Raw genomic sequence first — 13169 nt, 5'->3', positions numbered from 1 at the left:
ATCCACTAAACCAAACTGGTCAGGGCATGTCTTTCTTATAATAGCAATTCTAACAGGTGTCAGGTGATATCTCATGGTTTTAATTTGCATTTCCATAATAATTAGTGTAGTAGAGCACCAGTTTAAATAACTGTTGGTTATTTGTATGTCTTAATTTGAGAAGTGGCTATTTAGGCCCACTGTCAACTAAAAAAAAAACCACACTTTTTTTTTTTTTAATCTTCACCCAAGGATATTTTTCCATTGATTTTTAGAGAGAGTGGAAGGTCAGGAGAGAGTGACAGAGAGAGAGAAAATTGATGTGAGACACATAGAATGGTTGCCTTCCACATGCTACCAGGGCTGGGGATTGAGGCTGCAGCTGTGGTATGTGCCCTTGACCGGAATCTAACCCTGACCAGTTTGTGGGCCAATGCTCTATCCACTGGAAAAAAACGGCTAAGGTGGTTGGCAAACTGCAGCTCGTGAGCCACATGAGGCTCTTTGGCCCCTTGAGTGTGGCTCTTCCTAAGCCTTAGGAGTACCCTAATTAAGTTAATAACAATGTACCTACCTATATAGTTTAAGTTTAAAAAATTTGGCTCTCAAAAGAACTTTCAATCGTTGTACTGTTGATATTTGGCTCTGTTGACTAATGAGTTTGCCGACCACTGGTAGGGTTTTAAAAATCTTTTATTTCTCTATTTTACATAATTGCTCTGGTGAGAACCTTGAGTAGTATGTTGAACAGATGCAGAGGAGGGTTGGGGGTATGGAGAGAGATCAACCAAAGGACTTGTATGCATGCATATAAGCATAGCCAATGGACACAGACACTAGGGGGTGAGGGCATGAGCGGCGGGGTGGGGAGACAATGGGGGAGTAAGGATACATATGTAATACCTTAATCAATAAAGAATAATTTAAATAAAGGAGTGGGCATCCTTGCTTTGTACCAGAAGGTAGATGGAAAGCTTTGTTTTCCCTGCATGGGTTATGATGTTGGCTATGGGCTTTTCATATATGGCCCTTATGTTGTGAGTTAAGTTTCTTTTCTACCTAATTTGTTCAGACAATTAATTATAAATGGATGTTTATTTATTTAATTTTATGTTTCAATTACATTTTACATTCAATATTATTGTGTAATAGTTTCAGGTGTATAACATAGTGATTAGACAATCATATATTTTACTTGGGGTGTCTGCCTTCTGAGCTCTATCCCCAAAGTCCCCAGTCCTGGATTCTGCTCTCACAGCTCCAGTCCACTTCACCCTCCCTCTGTCAGAGCACAGGGTGGGTGGCTCCACAGGGAATTTTGTGAGTTGGCCTTTTAAGAGGGTGCCTGAATTTTCAGCTGTTACTCTCTGGCAAACAGCACCCCACTGCTTTTCACAGCCAAATGTTATGTGGGAACCCTCCTTGGTTTTGGTGCTCTCTGCTGGGGGGTCCATCTAGGAGATTAGATCCCAGAGTTCTCAGTGGCAACCCCCCCCAACCCCCAGCTGAGATATCTCTCTTGGACTTGAACTGCTGTCCATGGCCTGACTGGTAATGGAAATGGAAACCTTTGGGTGCATGGGACAATGCTCAACCAACTGAGCCACACCAGCCACTCAGTGCATTTTCATTGGTGACTTTAATTTACTTATACTTAAAGGAACTAATGGTAAGTAAAGATATATTGTTGCCATTTTGTGAATTGTTTTCTATTTTGAAGTTAATTTGCCCCTCTTTCCTTCTCTTGCTGTCTTCCTTTTTTATTGGTTTATTTTGGTACAAATTTGCTTTCCTTCTTCTTTTGTGTATCTATCATAGTTTTTTACTTTTTGTTTAATTCAAGACTTATACAAAACATATACTTTAAACCTTAATTTTAAGTTTATAACTTAACTTCTATTGCATACAAAAACGACACTTTTACTCTCGCCTACTCATTTTGTATGACTGTATTCAGAGTGTTCTTCTTTTCATACTTAGTATCAATTAATTAATAATCTTTTATCTCAACTTTTATATTAGGGTTGGTTAAAAGTAATTTATGCACAATGTTGCATTGCATTGATGTGTATTTGTCTATATATTTACATTTGCCAATGAGATTTATGCATACATCTGTTTGCTTCTGCCAATTATTTAAATATATTGTTCCAGTCTCCCCTGTTCTGCAAATCTACTGCGGAGAAATCTGCTTATAGTCATATGATGGCTTCTTCATATGTAACAAAGCACTTTTATCTTGTTGTTTTCAAATTTCTCTCTGTAATTGACTTGACAATTTGATGATACAGTCATGTGCCACATAATGATATATCAGTCAATTATGGACTGCATATGCATATGACTATGGTCCCATAATTTATAAAAGAGCGGAAAAACTATCATCCAGTGACATCATAACCTTCGTAATGCCATAGGACAATGCATCACAATACAGTACTATCTCAGCCTTCACATCCACTCATCACACACTCACTGACTCATCTAAAGCATCGCATCCTCTAGTCCCGCAAGCTTCACTCATGGTAAGTGCCCTAAACAGGTGTACCATTTTTATTTGTTAAACTGTATTTTTGCTGTACATTTTCTATGTTTAGATATGTTCTGATACACAAATAAGTATCATTGTATAACAACTGTCTACAGTATTCTGTAAAGTAACATGCTGCACAGTATGTAACCTAGGTACAATAGGCTGTAGCATATAGCCTAGGTGTAGTAGGCTACACTATCTAGGTTTGCACTCTAAGTTATTTGTACAATGAAAAAATCACCTAAAGATGCAAATCTCAAAACCTAGCTCTGTATTTAAACAATATATTACTGTAATGTTTCTCAGTGTGGTCTTATTTGGGTTGATTCTATTTGGACATTTTTGAATTTTATTAATGTGGATGTCAATTTTCCTCCCTAGATTTGGGAAACTTTCAACCATTATTTATTTAAATGAGCTTTTTTCCCCTCCCTTTCTCTCTCTTTTCTCCTTCTGGGTTTCCCAAAATGCATGACTGTTTCTTTATGGGTATCCTATACATCTTCAAGTGTTCTTCTACTTTTCCATTCTTTCTCCTCTTTCTTCTCTGACTGGAATATTTCAAATGACCTATATTCAAGTTCATAGATTATTCCTTCTGATTAAATGAGTTGTTATTGAAGCTCTCTACTGTGCTTTTCATTTTTGTCACTATATACTTCAGCTCTAAAATTTATGCTTGGTTCTTTTTTATGATTTATATCTTTTTGTGAAATTTCTCATTTTTTTCATGTACTATTTTGTGGGAAACCGCCTATTGTCTTCACTAGCAGAGAGGTGTAGACAGAGAACCCGGAAGGCTGGTGATCCTTCAAGCCCTTGCAAAGGTCAGGACTGTGTACCCATTGTAGCTGAAGCAACTTCCCCATTTATTATTATGTAAATCCTTGAAGATGGGCTAGTCTGCCTGTTACTGGAAATTGCCTGCCTAAGGACTATGGGTGTATCCCAAACCAATAAAAGGTTGGCTGGCATGGCCTGAGCACCAGGGGAAGTCTTTCCTCTTGAGTTGGACTTACCCGCCTGGGCCCCCAATATTTCCAAATTATCTCTTGTCTCTTCTCTTTCGTTTGTGTGCAGCTCCTCTTCCAGATCCTGAACCCTGAACCACGCGGGACGTGGAGGGAAACATTTGCCACACTATTTTCCTGATGTGATTGAATTATTTGTGTTCTCTTGTAGTTTTCTGAGTTTCCTTAAAACAATTATTTGAATTCTTTGTCAGGAAATTTGTAGACTTCCATTTATTTGGGGTCAATTATAGTGTTCATTTGGTGGTAATATTTTTCTTAACTTGTCATGTTTCCCTCTCAACAATGCCTTGCATTGTTGTCTGCACATTTGAAGCAGCAGGCAGCTATCTCGCCCTTTATTGACTTACATTAGTAGGGAAATATCTCCACGTGTGGGTAGATATAAGTACATTGGCTAGAGTTGTTCAGTGGCTCTGGTTCTAGCTGTTACAGTGGAAGCCCCACATCTGGGGGCTGGGAAAGAAACAGCATTGTTGTCTTCATACTGATCCATAAGCTGAAGTAACCATTGGCAAAGATTCTGAGGAAATTTAACAGGCAAGAATCTAGGTATCCATGGAGGCCATGAAGGCTGTTGGAGTCCTCAGTGGCAAAAGCTGCTAAGGTCTACTTGCTCTCTTCCTCATTCACAACATATAGTTATAGCTTAGAGAATTCCTCTTGGTAACAGGACCGGGTTTACAGGTGTGGTCATGGCAGCAGTGTTCATTTATAAACTATAAAAACCTCAAAGACTTCTTCATCTATTTATTATTAGTACTATGCCGGGAGCCGGTCCATCCTTGATGTTTCAAGGGACCTGGCATATATGGCATACGGTTCTTAATATGTTTGCTCACCTTCTTGGCACTGTGTTTTAACCAAGGTCACCTCTCCGAGAAAGGTTGAATCCCCAGGTAGGGATTTTCCCCTGAAGTTAGGGAGGGAATAAAACCCCTCAACTAAGTGCCAGGCGGGTAATTAATCCCTTTAACTACGAACAATCATGCTTAAACTACATAATCTTTTCTCCCTGGAATGGAGATAAGAAACGCCCTAACCTTTGTAATAGAGATTGATAGGATTGAATCAACTGGTATAAATACAGTTGTAACAAGACAGAAACACACAGAACTCAGAACACAGAACAAGACAGCAAGAGACAGAACTCAGAACACAGGGCTTGGAAGACAGGACCAAGAGAGACAGAGCCTAGGCACAGAACCTACACAGAACGTTCTCTAGAGACAGAAGAACTTCGCTGGAGAGAGCATGCCAGAGGATCCCGGACAGGGACTGGCCTCGGAGCCTGGAGGCGGAGCCTGGCAAGAGATCAACTGAACACTGTCTCCATGCCCTTCCTTCTTCGCCGACTCCGTCTACACCTTTGGGGACCCCTGGACCTGCTGGGGTTGGACCCCGGCAGTACTAGTAGTCTGGTGCATGAAATTTGTGCACATTAAAAGGGAATTAATTGCCCTAACCAGTTTGGCTCAGTGGATAAAGCATTGGCATGCAGACTCAAGGGTCCCAGGTTCAATTCCGGTCAAGGGCATGTACCTTGGTTGCAGGCACATCCCCAGTGGGGAGTGTGCAGGAGGAAGCTGATTGATGTTTCCCTCTCATCAATGTTTCTAACTCTCTATCCCTCTCCCTTCCTCTGTAAAAAATCAATAAAATATATTTTTTAAAAAAGGGAATTAATTAGGAGAGATATTTTAATATTGCTATTTGCCCTTTCTCTATAATAGAAGTGTGAGAGATGAAAGGAAATTAGTAAAATATATAAGAAAATAATATATACATTTATTAATAAAGAAACAGTAACAAAAGGATATAACAACAGAGGCATGATATAAAAACGATAAAACATGATATGAAAACAACAAAAACACGTTGTAAAAACAACACTGATGCAAACAATGACTGATAAAGTGATTAAACTTATTCTAATATCTCCCAGTATACCACATTAAGAGTGAAAACACTTTCAGAGTGCTTGACTAATTTCCCTTGTGATGAAATATTTAGAACATTAACTGTAACATAACATGCTCTTCAAACTCGAGAGAAAGCAACATATAACTGACCATGTGCAAAAACGGGTTCAGGTAGGAATATGCTTATTTTGCCTAGAGTTTGTCCTTGTGATTTATTAACAGTCATCACAAATGCTGGCATCATGGGAAACCGTCCTCGAGTCAATTTAAATGGGAGGCCAGTGTCAGATGGGGACAAATTAATTCTTGGAATCAGAAAAGCCTCTCCCTCTGCAGATCCTGTTAATACTTCAGCTTCAATAATGTTAGGTCATAATCTTTTGATAATAAATCTGGTACCATTACAAAGACCCCATTTACTATTGAGATTTCTCAATAGCGTGATGATTACACCCACTTTCAATTTTAATTTATGACTCAGCATTCCCAAAAGAGTAATACTATTAAGAAATTCTATGGGAAAATTTTCCTTTTCAGCATCATCTGTGGGATCAATGGAATCATCACTCGAATATGTGTGCAAGTCTCCATCGAGTATATCCAAATTTTCTTCATTTAAGTTTTGAACATGCTCATTTTTTGGACAAAGAAGTGCACGTTTAGATATATTTTTAATATTATCTATAGCAGTGGTTCTCAACCTTGGCTGCACATTAGAATCACCTGGGAATCTTTTTAAAATCCTGATTCCTGGGCCTCATCCTCTGGAAATTGTTTCTTTGTTATGGGGTGGGGCCACAACATTAGTAACAAAGAAACAGAATTAAAACTTTATTGTGGGGAGCCGCTACTGTGTTTTGGACAGGTTCAAGCCTTGGACTGATGAGAGGACACAGTCCTCTCATTGCCATGTGCAAGTCCCAGCTTGGAGGGCAGGGCCCTCCCAGCACAATTATAGCCAATGTCTGTAGTTGTAAGCTTGAACTTATGGTCCGAACACGTGGCCCCACGTGCCTGAGTGATGTAGGCTTGATAGAGTTCAGGTGCATGTAGTTGAGTAGGATTGAAACCCAGGAGAATGTTGTAAACATCTTGGCCACGCCCTTCCTTTGCCTAGTAGCTTCTGCTAGAAAATAAAGGCATGGCTGTGGGCGTGGTCGCTGTCTCTCAGAGAATCAGCGTGCCACCGAGACCCTGCTTTCATTTTCTTGTCTGTCTTTTCTAAGCCTTTCAGCCGCCCCCACTCAGGTTCACCCCTGGCAGTGCTCTGAGGGCGGGTTCCTGCCTTAAACCCCGCCCTTAGAGGAAACAGCTCAAGAAAACAACTTTGGGGAGGGCGCAGCAGTTGCCAAGACAACTCCTGCAGGACTAACTTCCTTCCACTTGGTGGAGATGGTTCTGGAGGGATGTGATGAACACCACCCATGGTTTTTACATAAGTAGATATTGTTATCATCATTATTTTATATCTGCTTACCTTCATTACATCAAGACAAGGATAAACTATTTTTTGCATGATCACAGTTACTACTCTAATTCCATTTCTATAACATCAAGTATAACATTATACACATATGGAAACCTAATACTTTCTTTTATCACAGTGATGGATATTGTGGGTTAAACCAGATTATATGTAGCTAAGAAAATTAAATATTTGCTATGTTGAAAATTAGGTCACCAGTATAGATCTCAAAATATTTAATACTGTCTTATTATAAAGTTACAACATTAAAATCTTTACAAAGTCTTTTTCAGAAACTGGTATATCTGAGAAAATAATGACATAGTTACTTCTTAAGCTCCCACTAATATTTATTGTTACAAAAATATTTTTATTTACAAGAGAATTCCTGTCAACTGTTGGTTACTTCCAAGACACCAAGATTTGAACCTAGTATGAGTTAAGAGATGTTTAGTCAAGGAAACTGATCATCAGTTCATCACTGTATCTTCATCTTTTATTCAAGAGGGTTGATAAAATTAAAACCGTATTACAAAACAGTGCTGAAGAGAAGGAAGAACGTGGAAAGGGCAAATACTTTGCACTTAACCAGACATGGGATTTAAACAGCTCTGCTAATTACTAACTTTGTGTCTCTGTTTCCTGATTTGCAAAATGGGATTATTGAAAATGCTTTCCCCACCTGGGAATATGGTAAGAATTAACTGAGTTAACACAGGAGGTAGAAGATGAATAAGTTCTCAATACCTAATGCATGGTACTATGATTGTAGTTAACAATACCTTTATTATAAATTAAAAGTGATTAAGAGACTATATCTTAAATGTTCAAAAAAAAAGAAAAAATGATGTGAAATTGTGAAGATGTTGGATAATGCTATGGTATTAATAATATTATATATTGCAATATATGTGTATCAAATCAACATATTGTGCACGTTAAACTTATACAATGTTATATGTCAATAATATCTACATTTTAAAAATTAAACTAATGGAAAAAAACCATGGGAGATACTTCGTACATAGTAACTGGTAATTTCTTTCTATTATTATGTTTTGCTTAATGTTAATTTTAACTATGTCTTGCTTCTAGTTGCATGAATCCACAAAAGTATGCATTTTTCCATTATTACCTACTGTGAGTACTGATTAAAGACTAATTCTCATAAATCACCATGAACTTTTCAATTTTAGATGAGGAGGATGAAGAGAGCTACACTGCATTAAATTCAGAGTAAGTTTATCATACTGATTTAATTCAAGAATTTCCCCCTTTGCTTTTTCTTCCAAGATAAGGACCACAATACTTGAACATCTAGGAGCCTAAAAGAAAAGAGAAGAGGCTGCTACCAATATGCTTATCACATTATATTGAATTCACCTGAAGTCTTAGATTGGAAACCTATGGCCCTCAGACCATCTTTTGCCACCCTTTATTACTCCCCACTAAAATTAAATGGTATTTATTTATTTAGTTATTTGTTTATTTAATTAGACATTCATAAATGTTGAGAGTTATAATCCCACCTAATTCCAAAAGAGATGTGAGGGGTGGTCTTATGATCAAAGATAAGGAATAATTATCACAGGTAAAGGAGAGAAAACTAGTAGTAAAAAGGAAGGGGATATTTCAATCCACAGGCATCTTTCTCTTCCTTCCATCTTTTTTTCCTTGCTGACTCTTTGTTCTTCCTCTTTTCTTTAGCCACTGCTGACAATACCACAAGTCTTCCAGCACCTTCACTTAGCTACGGAGGTGGTACTCCAACTAAAGAGACTGCAGCCCGTCCAAGGTGGATTCTCAGAATTATCATTCAGTGGTAAATTATTTAGAGAAAGTTGAAGTAAAAAGCTTGATATGAAGCTGAAGGGGGCAGCCTTTAGCAGGCAAAAGATGAAATAGCTAGCAAGATAAAAATTAGTATTTAATTCCTCTACAACAAAACAATGGACATAATTCAGTGTTTCCTCAAATGGGATTCTGACCTGTAATGGTTTTCTAGTTTCAATGTACAAGTTAGAGGTAGGATTAAGTATACTTCTTTAGTAACTGCTTAAAATTGAAGTATACGTATTATTTTCCTGCTCCCCTCAGCCCTCTTCTCTCCCACCACAGAATAAATCAATGAGTCACCTGCCTTGGATTTCTGAAGACACTTACCTGTATTACAATTAAGATCATCAGGCTCTGATTCCGTTCCATTTTGGCTTCCATTTCCCTGAAGAGTGTTCACAGCTATAAGCTTCATCTTCTGTAGCTTCATTGCCTCAGCCATGGCTGCAGCTGTTATACCTAAAACCAGAATTATCCCTTTTAAAATTAGGACAACTTAATGTAATTGAAAGCTTTATGTTTCTTTATCAGGCTTATGCTACACAGCATAAGCAAAAGTAAGTCCACCTCTAATTTATAAATAATGTTCTTTAACAAAGTGAATTTCAATTCCCATAAATTACTTCATCTTGCAATGGACTATTTGAAAATCTAAAAATGCATTGATATGGTTGGATCCCCAATTCAAAACACAGAGAAACACAAAGAGAGTAATATGAAGATTCTTTTATAAATTCTAAAACTCTTACTAATGTGTTCTGGTGTCTGTTAAGATTTCTAGAGAGTTTGTTTTTATTTTTTTAAGATAGAAATCACCTTATACTAAATTTCAACTAAAACAATATTATCAGAGGAAGCACACTGAAATGTTAGAAGGAACCACTTTCTAATGAATATACTGTTGGTGCCTATGAATGAAAGATTGGGGGGGAAGGTGGAAAAAAAGATTTCAAGTAGTCTTTCTCCCAGTTTGCTCTCCTCATCCTTATACACTGAGGGATAAAATAAATATAAACATATCATGCCACATATGAAAGTTTGCCAGCCTCTGTAGTATAAAGCAATTACATTGTTTTGTATTAATATAAGTAAACTAGAGGCCCAGTACACAGATTCGTGCACCATTGGAAGTCTCTTGGCCTGGCCTACTGATTGCAAGAGGGCACAGGCCAGGCCAAGGAACCCCACTGGTGCACCATTGGGGCAGGGAAGGAACTACGGAAGGGCTCCAGAGCATGGCCAGCCCATCTCACCCAGTCCCAAGCAGCCGGACCCCAGCAGCAAGCTAACCTAGTGGTCAGAGCGTCTGTCCCCTGGTGGCCAGTGTGTGTCATAGCGACTGGTCGAACAGTCAAATGAATGGTCAGACACTTTGCATATTAAGCTTTTATTGCATAGGATTATTTTTAACTCTATATAATGGTATGAAGAGGTAAGAATAAAAAACCCAAAGAGAAAACATGAGTGCTGAAGTTTGAAATTTTGTCTCCTAGGAAGTTTATATTAGGCTAAAAATATCTAAAGCAACAGTTTCTAAAAATAGAATCAATATTTCAGCAATGCTCTCCAAAAAGTTTAGTGAATTAAACTTAATTATATATAGACTAGAGGCCCAGTGCACAAAAATTTGTGCACTCGGGGGGAAGAGGGGGGTCCCTCAGCCCGGCCTGTGCCCTCTCACAGTCTGGGACCCCTCGGGAGATAAGGACCTGCTGGCTTAGGCAGGCCCAATCCCTAGGTGCAGCCCCTGGTCGGGCTCAGAGCAGGGCTGATTGGGGAGTTGGGGCACCTCCCCCTGTCATGCACAGAGCAGGGCAGATCGGGAGGTTGTGATGCCACCCTTAGTCACACTCAGGGTAGGGCCGATTGGCGGGTTGGGGCACCACCCCCTGTCACACTCAAGGCAGGGTCGTTGGGCAGGTTGTGGCGCCACCCCCTGTCACGCACAGAGCAGGGCCCATCAAGGGGGTTGGGGCTCCGTACCCTGTCACGCACAGAGTAGGGCCGATCAGGGGGTTGAGGAGCTCCCCCTGTCACACACAGAGCAGGGCCAATTAGGGGGTTGGGGAGCTCCACCCTGTCACTCACAGAGTAGGGCCGATAGGGGAGTTGGGGCAGTGCCCACTGTCACACACAGAGCAGGGCGGATCAGGGGGTTGGGGCACCGCACCCTGTCACACTCAGGGCAGGGCCGATGGGGAGTTTATGGCTCTACCCCATCACACACAGAGCAGGGCCCGTGGGGGGGGGGCGGTTGGGGCATCACCATCTATCACCCACAGAGCAGGGCCGATCAGGGAGTTGGGGCAATGCCACTGTCACACTCAGTGCAGGACAGATGGGGAGGTTATGGCTCTACCCCGTCACACACAAAGCAGGGCCCATAGGGTGGGGGTTGGGGCGCCACACCCTGTCACACACAGAGCAGGGCCAATCAGGGGGTTGGGGCACCACAGCCTGTCACACACAGAGCCGCAGGGCAATCAGGAGGTTGGGGAGCTCCCCCCTATCAGGCACAGAGCAGGGCTGATAGGGAGGTTGTGGCCTGTCACAAACAGAGCCGCAGGGCGATTAGGGGGTTTGGGCGCTGCCCCCTGTCACGCTGATCCCCGTGCTGGGAGGCCTCGCGACTCCGCTGATCCTGGTGCTGGGAGGCATTTTACCCTTTTACTATATAGGATAGAGGCCTGGTGCATGGGTGGGGGCCAGTTGGTTTGCCCTGAAGGGTGTCCTGGATCAGGGTGGGGGTGACCACTGGGGTGCCTGGTCAGCCTGGGTGAGGGGATGATGGCTGTTTGCAGCTGGTCACACACCCTTCAGGGTGGGGGTCCCCATTGGGGTGCCTGGCTAGTCTGGGTGAGGGGCTGAGGGCTGTTTTCAGGCTGGGGGTGACTGAAGCTCCCAACCGCTCCTTCTTTTCTTTCTTTTTTTTTTTTTTTTATTCTGGGCCAGCTTTAGCTTTGAGGCTTGGTTCCAGCTCTGAGGCCTCCACTGGTGAAAGCAGGTTTCTGGCCTTTGTTTACCTTCTGTATTTGAAACAATGTTGCAATCCTGCTGGCTGAAGCCCATGACTAAAGCAGGTTTCTGGGGTTTTGTTTAGCTTCTATATTTGTAACATAGTTACTTAGAGTTGCAGCTCAGAGGCCGGCAGCAGCAGGCGGGGAACGTTGGAGTCCTCTGTCACTGAAGCAAGCAAGCCTCATGTTTGCTTCTAACTGCCTGGCTGCCGGCCAGCATCTTGGCTGGCAGTTAATTTGCATATCGCCCTGATTAGCCAATGGGAAGGGTAGCGGTTTTATGCTAATTACCATGTTTCTCTTTTATTAGATAGGATAGTATTAAAATGTTATAAGCTAAAATATAATTTTCCGGTTGATTTAAAACAGTATTTTAGAAGATATGCATTGGTTGTTGAAAAAAAAAAAAAAGCACAACTGCTATTATTAAAGGAATTTGATTCTAAGAAGTAGAGTGAATCCTTATCAACAGTGTAAGGGGAAGTGAGTAAGTGAGTACACCCTAAAACCCTTGATTTTGTATGTTTGAGAGAATAACTAAGGTTCTATTTTGCCACTCTGTACTCTTTGCAATGCAAGGAAACTCAAAATGAAGCAAACTTCAACCACATTAGCTTGTCTATGAATCATGGAAAAGAAAGGATCTGAAAGAAAATTGTTTTAGTCTCTGAATTGATTATGTACATTTGGATATTTTCTAGATTGTCCCAGAGATTTTATAATCATATTTAGCTTTACTGAATTTGGATCCTCCAAATAAGCGGTTCTCAACCTGTGGGTCGCGACCCCTTTGGGAGTCAAACGACCCTTTCACAGGGGTCGCCTAAGACCATCAGAAAACACATATATAATTACATATTGTTTTTGTGATTAATCACTATGCTTTAATTATGTTCAATTTGTAACAATGAAATTGGGGGTCACCACAACATGAGAAACTGTATTAAAGGGTTGCAGCATTAGGAAGGTTGAGAACCACTGCTCTGAATGGACAGAAAATATGATGGTAAGGATTTAAACAAAGTGACCCTGCCTAGGACAGCCACAGCTGAGTGCCTCATAACCCAAAATTAATCAAGAAAAGTTTCCCTGAATTTACATCAGTTCCTCTGACTAGCAATCCAGGACTGAATCTTGACTGTGATAATTATGAAATTACTAGTTGTTTCATGACTGGTAATGCAAATAGTGGATTTTTATGAACAAAATATGGATTCTGACTTTATGAAAAATAAATCAACAAAATACTTTATAGACAAGATATTCCAAGTAAAACGTGTATCTCATACAATGACACTAAGAAAGTGAATGAGGAAGAGTCCTCTAAAAATGTTTTAATTCATTGAAAAGATTGTTTCAATATCTGTCCATTCTTTCAAGCAATTG

General features: G+C 40.4%; 1 protein-coding gene across 1 annotated transcript in view; it reads right to left on the bottom strand.

Moving 5' to 3' along the window:
* The window catches only part of DACH2 (dachshund family transcription factor 2), a 745051-nt gene that overhangs the window by 248018 nt on the left and 483864 nt on the right, over nucleotides 1–13169 (bottom strand). The window contains exon 4 of the mRNA XM_059678534.1: nucleotides 9094–9225. Coding sequence (XP_059534517.1) covers nucleotides 9094–9225 — 132 coding nt within the window. The remainder of the gene's footprint in view (nucleotides 1–9093; nucleotides 9226–13169) is intronic.

Source organism: Myotis daubentonii, chromosome X, assembly GCF_963259705.1.
Source record: "Myotis daubentonii chromosome X, mMyoDau2.1, whole genome shotgun sequence".
Classification (NCBI taxonomy): domain Eukaryota; kingdom Metazoa; phylum Chordata; class Mammalia; order Chiroptera; family Vespertilionidae; genus Myotis; species Myotis daubentonii.
This window is presented reverse-complemented; position numbering and strand designations above follow the sequence as displayed.